Source organism: Kogia breviceps, chromosome 4 (genome assembly GCF_026419965.1).
Source record: "Kogia breviceps isolate mKogBre1 chromosome 4, mKogBre1 haplotype 1, whole genome shotgun sequence".
Classification (NCBI taxonomy): domain Eukaryota; kingdom Metazoa; phylum Chordata; class Mammalia; order Artiodactyla; family Physeteridae; genus Kogia; species Kogia breviceps.
In genome coordinates, this window is record NC_081313.1 from 129,545,087 (window position 1) to 129,558,303 (window position 13,217).

At 44.2% G+C, this 13,217-nt stretch overlaps 1 protein-coding gene across 2 annotated transcripts in view; it reads right to left on the reverse strand.

Moving 5' to 3' along the window:
- The window catches only part of NLRP3 (NLR family pyrin domain containing 3), a 57,384-nt gene extending 45,019 nt beyond the window's left edge, over positions 1-12,365 (reverse strand). The window contains exons 1-6 of one of the 2 annotated variants that reach the window (XM_059061725.2): positions 12,132-12,166; positions 10,115-10,176; positions 9,627-9,947; positions 5,657-5,761; positions 3,371-5,141; positions 47-214 (exon numbers count right to left, since the gene is read on the reverse strand). In XM_059061725.2, the coding sequence (XP_058917708.1) occupies positions 47-214; positions 3,371-5,141; positions 5,657-5,761; positions 9,627-9,909 (2,327 nt within the window). In that variant the 5' untranslated portion in view covers positions 9,910-9,947; positions 10,115-10,176; positions 12,132-12,166. Of the gene's footprint in view, positions 1-46; positions 215-3,370; positions 5,142-5,656; positions 5,762-9,626; positions 9,948-10,114; positions 10,177-12,131 lie in introns of both variants that reach the window. The other variant, XM_067031880.1, reaches the window with a different exon arrangement.
- Between the last annotated feature and the right edge of the window lie 852 nt (positions 12,366-13,217).

Sequence of the window (13,217 nt, forward strand, 5' to 3'; positions counted from 1 at the left end):
ACACACACAGATACACACACACACATACACATACACGTGTTCTTACCACAATCTGCGAATGTTACATCCAGGTTGCTGGAGTGTTTCACATAATACCTTCATCCCTGGGTCTCCCAGGGTATTGCCACTGAGGTTCAATTCAGTGAGGTTCCAGTTATTGCTCAGGACTGAGAAGATGCCCCTGCAAATGCTGGACGTGAGATAGTTCACCAATCTAGAAATTGGAAGGAAGGACAGAAAACAAAGTCAATCTCTAAGAATAGCAAACTGAAGCTAGGGTCCAGGAGTGGCTGACTCCAGTTCAAAGACCTCCCGGGAATTAAGAAATGAGTCACAGAACCAAAGATTGTGCACTGAGGAATGAAAAAGGCCAGAGGAGTCTTCGTAAGACTGTTCTACACACCTATGATTCAAAGAGCCTGTGATGAATGGATAAAGAAGATGTGATGTATACACACACACACACACACACACACACACACACACACACACACACACACACACCCCACAATGGAATACTACTCAGCCATAAAAAATAATGAAATTTTGTCATTTGCAGCAACATGGATGGACTTGAGGGTATTACGCTAAGTGAAATAAGTGAAAGACAAATGCTATATGATATCACTTATATGTGGAATCTAAAAAATAATACAAATAAACTTATCTACAAAACAGAAAGAGACTCACAGACATAGAAAACAAAGTTATGGTTACCAAAGCGGGGGGTAGGAATAAATTAGGAGTTTGGGATTAACATATATACACTACTATATATAAAATAGATAACCAACAAGGACCTACTGTAAAGCACAGGGAACTATATTCAATATTTTGTAACAACCTATAAGGGAAAAGAATCTGAAAAAGAATATATATATATATCTGAATCACTGTGCTGTACACCTGAAACTAACATGACACTATAAATCAACTATACTTCAATTAAAGAAATAAAAATTTAAAACTAAAGTAAATTTTAAAATAATGAAATTTTGTTGTAACAACATGGATGAACTTAGAGGGTATTATGCTAAGTGAAATGAGTGAAAGACAAATACTGTATGATATCACTTATATGTGGAATCTAAAAAATAAGACAAACTAGTGACTACAATGGAAAAGAAACAAACTCATGGATATAAAGAACAAACTCGTGGTTACCAGTGGGGAGAAGGAAGGGGGAGGAACAAGATAGGGGTAGGGGATTAAGAGGTACAAACTACTATGTGTAAAATAAATAAACTATAAGAATACATTGTACAACACAAGGAATATAGCCAATATTTTATAACTATAAATGGAATGTAACCTTTAAAAATTGTGAATCACTATGCTATACACCTGAAACTTACATAATATTGTACATCAACTATACCTCAATAAAAAATAATAATAATAAAAGTAAAAGTAAAAAACAACTAAGAAAGAGCCTGTGACTTTGGCTGACTGTGAATACTCTCTGGCTCTTCCCTCAGGCATCCTTCTCCTCCCTCAACAGTCGGCTGTCCTGCCCATGGCCCTGGACACTCTGCTAAGTGACCCAGAGACCAGTTCTCACGTTGGCTGCAAGAACAGCATCAGCAGTGTTCTCGAAAATCCCTAGGCCAGGTCATAGGAATAATGTCAGAATCTCTGAGGTGGGACCAAGCATATTGATATTTTTAAGACTTCCAGGTGATTTCAAAGTTCAGCTCTCATTAAAATGCAGATTCTGACTCCACGGATCTAGGATCAGGCCTGCAGTCCTGCACTTCTAACAGGCACCAGAGGGATACCCACGCTGCTGGCCCTTCGAAGGCTCTAGAACACGCAAAGCAAGCTCCTGCCCTCAGAAGAAGGTAGCTGTCATCTAGCAAGATGGGCATCAGGCTTTTCATCAGGAGTTTTAGTCTGAGTCTCCGCCAGCCTTCCTCACAGCTGTGTGATCCTTGTCAGATGTCTTGCTTACTCAGCTTCAATTTTAGAGCCCTAGGGAGCAGATCTTCTCCTCTTAGTCCCCCTCTCTCTTTCTCTCCTTCTCCCATCTTCTTTCTAGCTATTCTGAACTATTTGCCATTGTCAAAATGTACCCTGCTTTCCCACCTCCCACCCTTTGAACCCACTATTCCTTCAATCTGGGCTGCCCTTTGCACATCCATGGCTCTCTCATGCCCCATCATTCAGGGTCCAGCTGTTCAAGGGCTCCACCCATGTGCTTCAGGTGCACTCCACCAGTGTTCTTGCCAAAGCCCATCCTCTCTACCAACTGCCCTTGTTTCCTGCCTGTCCCCACAACCCAACTGTAAGTCGCTGTGAGCAGGACCTTGGTCTTAGCCACCACTGAGGCCCCAGCAGGTGGTCCTTGATGACCCGACAGTAAATAGAAAAGTCATCCTGGCAGTGGTGCTGAGGCAAAGAGAGGGAGCTGAAAATTTATTGCTGCCAGTGAAAGGGTCAGCTCTCTTTCTCCTTAATTTTGTCCTATGTCAAGTGTCTTCTATAGTGGTTAAACCCAAGCATTCACAGAGCAGCCACCTCCCCACAGCCACTGTAGCTGTGGCAGTTTCTGTGCAAGGACTTAGAAGTCAAGTAACTCAATCCCTTCACTGTACACACACAGCAACTGGCGTCCAAGCCCCTAGCAAGTGGGTGAACAGATCCTGAAGGGGGTGCTGTTGATGAATGCCTGGCTGCAAACACAAGGTGGGGGCCTCGGAGCACTCTCTCCTTTCCAGCCCTATTTCCCTCGATTTCCTCTCATTGGTTGTTCCAGTGAAGCCATGTCCCTCTCCATTTTCTCCAACATAAGTACTCTTCCTCAGACCATATTCATGCTTTCTTCATACAAGAACCCATTGCACAAATCCCTTTACCTTCTCCTCTACTCACACATATCCTATCAATCCTTCACAGCAGGCTCAAACTTCACTCCTCCAAGAAACCTCCCCCAAGCATCCAATGCTGAGGGCCCTCTGTCCTCTGTGTTCCTGGGCAGAGTCAAAGGGGTTGTTTTGCCCCTTAGGTACTGATTGGGTATTATGCACTAAAGCCCCAAGTACATTACAAGCAATTTGAGTTTACGAACATTTTTATTCCATTCTTTCCCCCACAGAATGCCTTGTGCTAAATTGGCATCCACCAAACATTTGCTTTTTGTTTCATTGGCTTTTTTCTCATGGTGTTTGTCCACCTACCTTTTCTCTACTAGTCAATATCTGCCAATGAAGCGGGTCTGGTAGAAATGAGCGGTGGTGGCATTATTATGTAGCTGTGGCAACTGCATTTGCAAGACAGTTGAGAAGGAAGGAGAGAGGGCAAGTGCCAAGAGATAGGTGGCTAGAAAATAGAAGACAGATACTACCACCTGCCTGAAGCAGAATCTCCTTACCTCTGAGAATATGCGACATGAGGATCAGAGAGGACACAATGGTTCACATCAGAGTGTTGAACTTCCTCCTCTTTCTCCTCCTCCTCTTCCTCCTCCTCCTTGGATGAGTTATGGAGCAATCTCAGGGAAAGTGATTCCACGTGGGGACAGTTCTCCATACAAAAAGAAGAAACCACATGGTCCATTCTGGTGGAGAGCTTGATCTCAATTTTGGGGAAACAGCGCATGGCCCTCTGCACAAAGCCCTCCTCCTGCATCTCATACAAACAGTAGAACAATTCCAGCTGGCTGGGCTCAGTCTGTAGCACCTTGGCCTTGGCTTTTGCTTCAATCCATTTTAGCAACTCCAGCCTGATTTTCTGAGAGATCTTGCAACTCAGTTTTTTCTCCAAGTAGGAGGTTCTCTCCTGGTTTATAAGGCCAAAGAGAAAACGGACAACAAAAATCAGATACCCTTTTTCAAACTTGCCATAGTTTTCGAGAAGGACCGTCACATCTCGGTCGGGAAGCTTCAAACTACTCCGCTGCGTGTTCCTCATCTCCCCCTGATTCTCCTCTTCCAGCAGATAGTACATGGCAGCAAAGAACTCCTGGAAAGTCATGTGGATGAAGCTGTAGAATTTCTCACAATCCACTTCCTTCTGGAATAGGTTCATCCTCAAGAAAGCAGACACATCGGCCTTCTGCAGGCCATGATTCCTGAGATCACACTCCTCGAACAGGATTTTCTGGTTCCAGATTCCATCTGCAGCCAATGAACAGAGACCCCAGAGGGTGGCAGAGTTGTGGTGTTCCTGGCTCCCTCCTTGGGATTGCAACAAACTGGAGAGGAAGAAGATATACACTGCAGTGGTGGTCTTGGATGTCCGAGCAAGACTCTTGCCACTGTCCATCTGCTGTTTCAGCCCGGTGCACACAATCCAGCAGACCAGGGGAATAAAGCACATGGTGAAGAGGATCTCATTCTCCTGAATCAGCCTGAAGGCTTCCCTTGCTTGCTGCTTGTCTGAGAAATACTTAAAGAAATATTCCTTCTTTTTGACCTCTGAGAAACCCAGGATCTCCACATGACGAGCCCGGCCCAGCAAGTGCTGAAGTTTCTCCAGGGCCACAGGTCTTGTGGTGATGAGCAAAGATGCCTCGGGAAGCAGTCTTTTTCTGATGAGGCTGCTTAGGAGAATGTCTCCCCGCTCCACCTTCTGCCAGTTCGTGCAGAGGGCTTCTGTGTGCTCATCGAAGGCACCTTGCAGCTCATCAAAACCATCCATGAGGAAGAGGATCCTGGAAGGCTTGCTCACAATCTTGCCTATGGGTGGGTTTGGGCCAGGGCAGCAGCTGGCGATCAGGTCCCCCAGGCTCCTCTGCATCCCAAGGCTCACCTCCCGACAGTGAATGTAAAACAAATAGTCAAATTTGTCCTGGTAAAGTTCCTCTGACGCCCAGTCCAACATGATCTTCCTGGCCAGTATTGTTTTCCCAATGCCCGCTGCTCCCTGGAATACCACCGTGTGCACAGGCTCAGAGTATTGGTCCTCGGGATCAAAAAGCAATTCCAAGTTCATGGAACTCACGGGGCCATCCTGCATCTTGGCTGAGGTCCTACCAATGGCCAGGAGCTCATGCTCTCTCTCCTGCTGGCTCTGGTGTTCCTTGATGAGACGCAGCCTGGTAAAGCGTTTGTTGAGGTTCACGCTCTCACCCAGACGGGCATTCCTGTCTTTGATACACTGGAATCTGCTTCTCACATATTTTCTGTACTTATTACAGTAATCTGTGGCAGAGACAGAAAATTAGATTTTGGAAGAAGCCTGAGCACATCCACCAGAGATGAGCTGTCAACAGGGGCCGGTGGTCTATAAGGAATGGTAACCGGAAACGAGGAATGGGAGTTGCAGTTTCTCTCCACTGCCTGGGTATGAACAGCCCCAGAAAATCTAGGGTGTCAAAATCTTCCTAGACACGGTTAAACAAAAGAACAGCAAAGCGCCATATGAACTGGCCCTGGCCAGAAGATCCTTTTTGTTCAATCTTACTACTTTAGGTAGTCTGCAGCTCATGCCTGATAAAACCTGAAACACTCAGTTGCCTCCCCTTGGTTCTGGGACTGCAAGGAGCAATGCAAACATGAATCTGTTTCTGAAGCTGAAGTGGATTTCCTGAGACAGGCCTTTTCACCCCAAGGACCAGGAACATGTTAGGATCACCAAGTTATCCACCTTCCTAGCTTCAACTACCTACAGAACCAGGCCTCCAAACCCAACTAGAAGTACCACTCCCATTGCTTACCTTTCTTTTTTTTACAAATAGAGATTCTGGAAAGGTATGCCAGTAAACCCATCCACTCCTCTTCTAGGCTTTCTTCCTGGCTTATCACAGAAACAGTTGCATTGTCTGAGAGTAAAAGGAAGAAAAATTCAGTGTCAAAACCCAGGACTCCTGATTAAGGTGATGTCATTGAGATCCAATATCTAACACCTGGCACAGGTCAAAGGCACCTGCCCTGAACATCTCCCAAACCAGAATAGAGCTCAGTTGAATGTCCGGTTGGGGGCACTCCTGTACTCCTAATTTCAAGGCAATGGATACCACCCAGAATTATGTCCACACTGTATCCATTCTTGGAATCCGTCTCCCAAGCCTGGAAATCAAACCGTAAACATGTGAGGCATCAAGGTTTCTTATCCTCATTTGTCTTTGGCAGACTCCCTCCTTGGTGCTCTGGTTTTGAGGCCATCCCACACACTTTCCAATATCCACAAGATGGCTAAAGGCCAGCAATTTCATCTTTCCTTGACCCCAAACACCTGAAATTCATCTTACCCATATCCTGAGTCTTCAAGAGTAAGAATAACCAATCTGGCTTATGTCTATTTCTCTATTTCAGTATTCAGATTCCTGGCTGACTTTAGATTCACCTAGAAAGCTTTAAAAACTGATTCCAGGGCTTCCCTGGTGGCACAGTGGTTGAGAATCCGCCTGCCAATGCAGGGGACACGGGTTCGTGTCCCGGTCCGGGAAGATCCCACATGCCGCGGAGCGGATGGGCCCATGAGCCATGGCCACTGAGCCTGTGCTCCGCAACGGGAGAGGCCACAACAGTGTGAGGCCCACATACCGGAAAAATTAAAAAAATAAAAATAAAAACTGATTCCAGGACTCCACCCCCGGTGATCCTTTGTCAATTCTCTGAGGTGGAGCCCAGGCACCATTATATTTTAAAAGCTCCAACATGCATCCACAGTTGAGAATCGCAGATCTAAACAATCACTGAATAACACGTCCCAAAGAGGCATCTTATAGGAGAAACTAGGCACAGTAGAATGAGAGCTAGGCACCAAGGGAAACACATAGGACAGATAACTTTAGGTGGGCAGGAACCGAAGAGCTACTTAAAGGATTCCTGATAGGTGTCTACTTATTCTGAATGGCAATGCTGTTAATCCAACACACACAAAACCACAAAACAAAATCTAAACATTAACCCAAACCAAGACTAAAATTTAATTCTTACCTAAAACCTAACCTTAGCCAGCACCCCCCATAAAAACAAAACACTTCTAACCCTAGTTATAATTCTTCCACCCCAAAACCCAGATGTAGAAGCCAAATGGCACGGTGGTTAAGAGCCAGGCTTCCACCAAAGACCCACTTGGCATTGAATCCCAGTCTTCGCTCTGATTAGAACAGAGTCATGGACAACCAAAACCTCTTCCAGGCTCACTTCACATGGTTGTGCAACCAGTCTCCAGAATTATTTTTCATCTTGTAAAAATGAAACTCTATACCAATTAGACAACAATTCTCCATTCTCCATTCCCTATTCGCTGCAGCCCCTGGCAACCACCAGGGGTTGTGACTGGTTTATTTCACTCAGTATAATAAAACTGAAAGTTCATTTGAAAAAGCACAGGCTTCCTGGGGTTCTTGTGAAGAATGAATAAAATCCACAAAAACTGCTTAGTGAACTACTTCTGCCACTATGATTATGATACTTTAAAAGGGTTATTGAGTAGGTAAGTACTGACACATTTATAACTGTGTTATTACATGCAATTTGTTTATACCATCCCACGGGTGTATGCCCTTGTCCTCATGCCCCCATATTATTTTTATCTCCCTCATTAGACCCATGTTGCTTCCCCAGTTCACTGTGCTTCTGACCTGATGATGCATTTTTTTTTTGCCAGTATAAATACATTTAAATTGACTTCAGACATGCCAATATGGACAGTACCGGGTTCGAAGAAAAAACAGGGTAAACAGGGTAAACGTTCATTAGAAAACAGAAGTTTAAATATATAAAACTGACTTCAAGTAGCATGGATATTCTACATACACACCACCATTTTTGTCTGACCATTTCAGAAACGCTGATTCATTTTTATTCCCCCTTTCCACTAGCTCAACATCAACATCCTGTGATTTTCTAGATTCCTCTAGATTCCTCTGATTTTCTAGATTCCATCCCTGTACCCTTCCATTGCTCAGAACCGGAGCCAGAAGGAAGAACCTCACCCTCAGCATGTCCACAGGGATGAAGAGTATTTCTTTGATCATTCCAACACCCAAAGTAATGCCCACAGGAAAAGCTTTTCCCCAGAAATTACATTGTTCTATAAGGTGAGACATTGCCCCCTGAGCCATGGGAAGCAGAGATTCAAGTTTGTTGACTATGCAGGCAGACACATGAGGAGCTAGATGGAGACCTGGAGGAAGTTTCAGGCACAGGAGAGATTTGGATAAAGTGTAACTAATCAGAGAAGATTCCTAGCGGTATATGAGCCCTGACTTAGGTTTTTAAAGGAGTTAGAAAAAAGTAAACTGCTTTCCTCCATCTTCTCATAGCACTATCATGAGAAGAAAAAAGAAGATGAAGCCAAGATAATCAAACAAGTGATTAAAAAACAAACATACTGGGCTTCCCCAGTGGCGCAGTGGTTAAGAATCCTCCTGCCAATGCCGGGGTCACGGGTTTGAGCCCTGGTCCAGGAAGATCCCATATGCTGCAGAGCAACTAAGCCTGTGCACCACAAGTACTGAGCCTCCGCTCTAGAGCCCACGAGCCACAGCTACTGAGCCCAAGTGCTGCAACTGCTGAAGTCCACGCACCTAGACCCTGTGCTCCGCAACAAGAGAAGCCACCACAGTGAGAAGCCCGTGCACCGCAACGAAGACCCAACACAGCCAAAAAATAAATAAATAAATAAATGTAAACAAACAAACAAGCAAAACAAACATACTAACTTTGAATCGTCAAAGGATACCATCAACAGAGTGAAAAGGCAACCCATAGAATTGGGAGAAAACATCTGCAAATCATATATCTGATGAGAGGTTAATATCCAGCATATATAAAGAACTCCTACAAATCAACAACAAAAAAGACAAACAACCCAATTAAAACATGGGAAAGGGACTTGAACAGGCATTTCTCCAAAGATAAACAAATGACTAACAAGCACATGAGAAGGTGCTCATGTCACTCGTCAATAGGGAAATGCAAATCAAAACCACAATGAGATACCATCGCACACGCCTTAGGACTGCTACTATCAAAAAAATATAAATACATATATAAAATAAGTGTTGGTAAGGATGTGGAGAACTTAGAACAATTGTACACTGCTAGTGGGTGTGTAAAATGATGCAGCCATTATGGAAAACATTTCTCAAAAAATTAACCTAGAATTACCATGTAATCCAGTAATTCCAGTTCTGGGCATATACCCAAAAGAATTGAAATCAAGGTCCCAAAGAGATTTGTACAGCCATGTTCATAGCAGCATTATTCACAATAATCAGAAGCTAGAAGCAACCAGAAAGTCCACTGATGGATGAATGGATGAACAAACTGTGGTATATACATACCACAAAATATTATTCCACCTTAAAAAGGAACGAAATCCTGCCACATGTGACAGCACGGGTGAAGCCTGAGGATGTTTATGCTGAGCGAAATAAGCCAGACACAAAAAGACAAATACTGTATGATTCCACTTATAAAAGGTACTGGAATAGTCAAATTCATAGAGACAGAAAGAGGTAGCCAGGGGCTGAGGGGAGGGTAGAATGAGGAATCGTTGTTTAATGGGTACAGAGTTTTGCAAGATGAAAAGATTTCTGGAGATTGATTGCACAAAAGTGCGAATGTGCTTGACACCAATGAATCATACACTTTAAAATGGTTGACAGTAAGTTTTATATTATGTGTATTTTATCACAATTTTAAAAAACATACTGTCTTCCTTCCACTCACCCCATTCTGGCTCTTCCCTCTTAGCTTTCTCGTAAAGGTCTCTCCTGTTGATTGCAGCAAAAATCCACTTGGCCATGGCCCATGCTTTCTCCTCTCCATTGAAATCAATCATCAGCGTGGCTAGATCCACGTGATCTGCTTTCTCGGTTTGACCCCGAGGAAGTGACGTGCAGCCCTTCTGACTAGGATAGTCTTCTAAGTGCATCTTGAATTTCTTAAGGTCTACGTCTTCCAGATCCTCCAGGAAACGAGCCAGCTTGCAGCGGACGCTTGCCATGCTCATCTGCAGCCCTGGTCAGAGTCCTTGGGCATAGGTCCACACTGGGAAATCGGGTGGTGAAAACAGCATATGGATAAGAAGTCTTTTAAGAAGTCTACCCTCAGAGAGAACTAAACTATCAAAAACCCAGAAGACTGAAAGGAAAAAAAAATCACCAGACTCTAACGAGTTGCCATCTTTAGTTTTGAAAAGTGAGTCAAATACTTACCAGAGAGTTTTCGTATTGACTTGACCCAGGAGTGTGTCCTGAGCCAAGGAAAAAAGGTGCCCCTGTGGAGAGAAACAATTAAACCCACAAACACAGTCAGAGTAACATTGCAGTGTGTATCTTAAACCACTTTCTGACGCCACCTTGATGTGTCACCAAGGGAACTTTGGTTCCACTGATCACTGGCTATGTGTGACCTTGGACAAATTCTTCACTATTCTTCAACTTCAGTTTCCTCATCTATAAAATGACGGAGTGGAAAATATGTTTTTTACATTCCTTCCAACTGAAAGACTCTGGTTTCTTGTTTCTGTTTTGAACCAAGGAAAGATGAATAAGGGACAAAAGAAGAAGGATGCCAGGGATTAGTAACTATGGCAATAACAGAGCAGCATATGTCTAGAGAGAGAAAAGGAGAGAGAACATAAAAGCATGTAGAGGAGGGCTTCCCTGGTGGCGCAGTGGTTGAGAATCCGCCTGTCGATGCAGGGGACACGGGTTCGTGCCCCGGTCCGGAAAGATCCCACATGCCGCGGAGCGGGTGGGCCCGTGAGCCATGGCCGCTGAGCCTGCGCGTCCGGAGCCTGTGCTTCGCAACAGGAGAGGCCACAACAGTGAGAGGCCCGCATATCACAAAAAAAAAAAAAAAAAAAAAAAGCATGTAGAGGAGAGGATGGTCTGCAATAGCCCTTTTATCAGTCCACTGATTGATAAATACTGAAATGGGATGGAACTTGGGGTGATAAGGTAGAATAATAAACATATTTCTTTAATGTCTCTTTGCAAAAATCACAATTATAGTAATTATTAGTACTCACATTTATTGAGAGCTTCTCATGGGCTAGGTGCTGCACTGATGCACAAAGCCCAAAGATTATATTCCTAGTCCCATGGTATGGAAGTAGAGACTGAGCTTTAGGCTAAGTGACTTGCCCAGGGTTTCACAGCCAGGAGGGACAAAGCCAGGATTTAGACCAGGGTCATTAATTTCTGAGTCATGCCCCTAATGTTGCATTTTTCTCAGCTTAAAGAGTGTGAGACCGCCTCTTCCACCACTTAAGTAGGTATCTCAGTCAGATAGGAGGAAAAATTATCGAAGATGATAAAAATAAATGGTTAGAAGGCAAAGACATTTTCCCAGGTTTTATCACACAGTCTTTCATTATAGTGTTCAATAACAGTTTCCTAACTAGAGTTTGAGTTCCACAAAGACTAGAAATAAGATGCTATATCTTTTGATCATACACATCTCCTAGATTTTAGATGGATGAACACATTGGCTTTGTTTGGAATTTATCCCTTTATATTTCTGAATTTGGAAAAGCACAACATTAGCCCAAAGACATAAATGATGTTAAAGGAAGGGAGGGGCCCTACGAAGCTTTAGAACTCTCCAAAGTGGAATTTATAAAGAACACAGTTTAATGTTCAAGACATCTCAAACATGTTCATCTCTCCTTCTATCTTCATTCTTGCCTCTCCACTCCTGGCCTCATGCACCCCACACCAAATCCATTCTCTATGCATCTGGCAGGCGGCAGGAGGGGAGGGGGTACTCCAGACAGATCCTCCAGCTCTGCAGACCCTCCCAGGTCCCATTCCACTGATCTTTCCATCCACATCAGGACTCTGTCTTTCCTCTGTGCTCCCCTATCCCTAACCCTAGTGCACCCCACCCTGACCTTTACCTTCTCTGTCCTGTTCTAAAATACTCGTTTGCTTTTATGCATTTCATCTATCGTCTCCCTGGGGGAATGCTTGGCAAATCTGCTGGAGTCATGGGTGTAAGCAGTGGTTGCTGCTCCTGTCCTCACCCCCCGTCCCCCCCAACACACATGCACTCGCACACATAGCACCCAAATACTGATAAACATAAAAGAGCATTCCAGAAGCATTGTTGAAGGACAGACCTGAAGACTAGCAAAAGAAATCTCTAGTCAAGTTCTGGCCCTTGACACAATCTCTGCATTCTTCCCAAGACCATTTCAGCCATCCCGCTCCACAGAGCTGGACTCACCCAGATGCCAGCCTCAGGAACAGCCGGAGAGGAAACTAGATGAATTTTATAGCAGTCACAGTCCAGCAGGAAGGATGTGGTCTCACTATGGAGTGAACAGGCTTGCATCACAGACAAAGGCAGAGACTAACGATTACTCACATCACTGGATTTTCCAAACTGAAGTTCTCAAAGCTGAGACTGGTTGTAGCCAGAGATGTCGGCCTCTCCTCAGTGGCCACTGGGGTAGAGAATGGGAGGAAATTCAACTGCTACTCAGTGATGTTCCCTGTAACTCTGACAGCACCCACGTGAGTATTTTGTTGACAGAGAGGGGAGTATGTTGGAGAATATCACTGGAGCTGGTAAATAGAGAACTGAGAGCATAACCTGGCCATCAGACTGCAACTCCCATGAACTTTCAAGCAGTCACATGGAGGCAGTCTGCAGACAGTACAATAACAATTGACTGTTCTATTTTTAACCATTTTATTAGGGGTAAGTATATACCTGTGAAACCATCACCACCATCAAGGCTATAAACATATTTATCACCTCCCAAAGTTTCTCCCCACCCTATTATGATTATGATTTCGTGTGTGTGGTGAGAACACAATATAAGATCTACCCTTTTACCAAATATTAAGTACAGAATACAGTATTTTTTAATATAAATTTACTATTTATTTATTTATCTCTGGCTGTGTTGGGTCTTCGTTGCTGAGCGTGGGCTTTCTCCAGTTGCAGCAAGGCAGGGGCTACCCTTCATTGTGGTGCACTTCTCTTGTTGTGGAGTACAGACTCTAGGCACACGGACTTCAGTAGTTGTGGCTCGTGGGCTCTAGAGCACAGGCTTAGATGTTGTAGTACACGGGCTTTGTTGCTCTGCGGCGTGTGGGATCTTCCTGGACCAGGGCTCGAACCCGTGTCCCCTGCATTGGCAGGTGGATTCTTAACCACTGTGCCACCAGGGAAGTCCACAATACAGTATTATTAGCTACAGGCTCTATGCTGTACAGCAGATCTCTAGGACTTTTTCATCTTGCATAATAGAAACTGCCCACACTCTGACTAATATTTTCCCTTTTCTTCCTCTCCCTAGCCCCT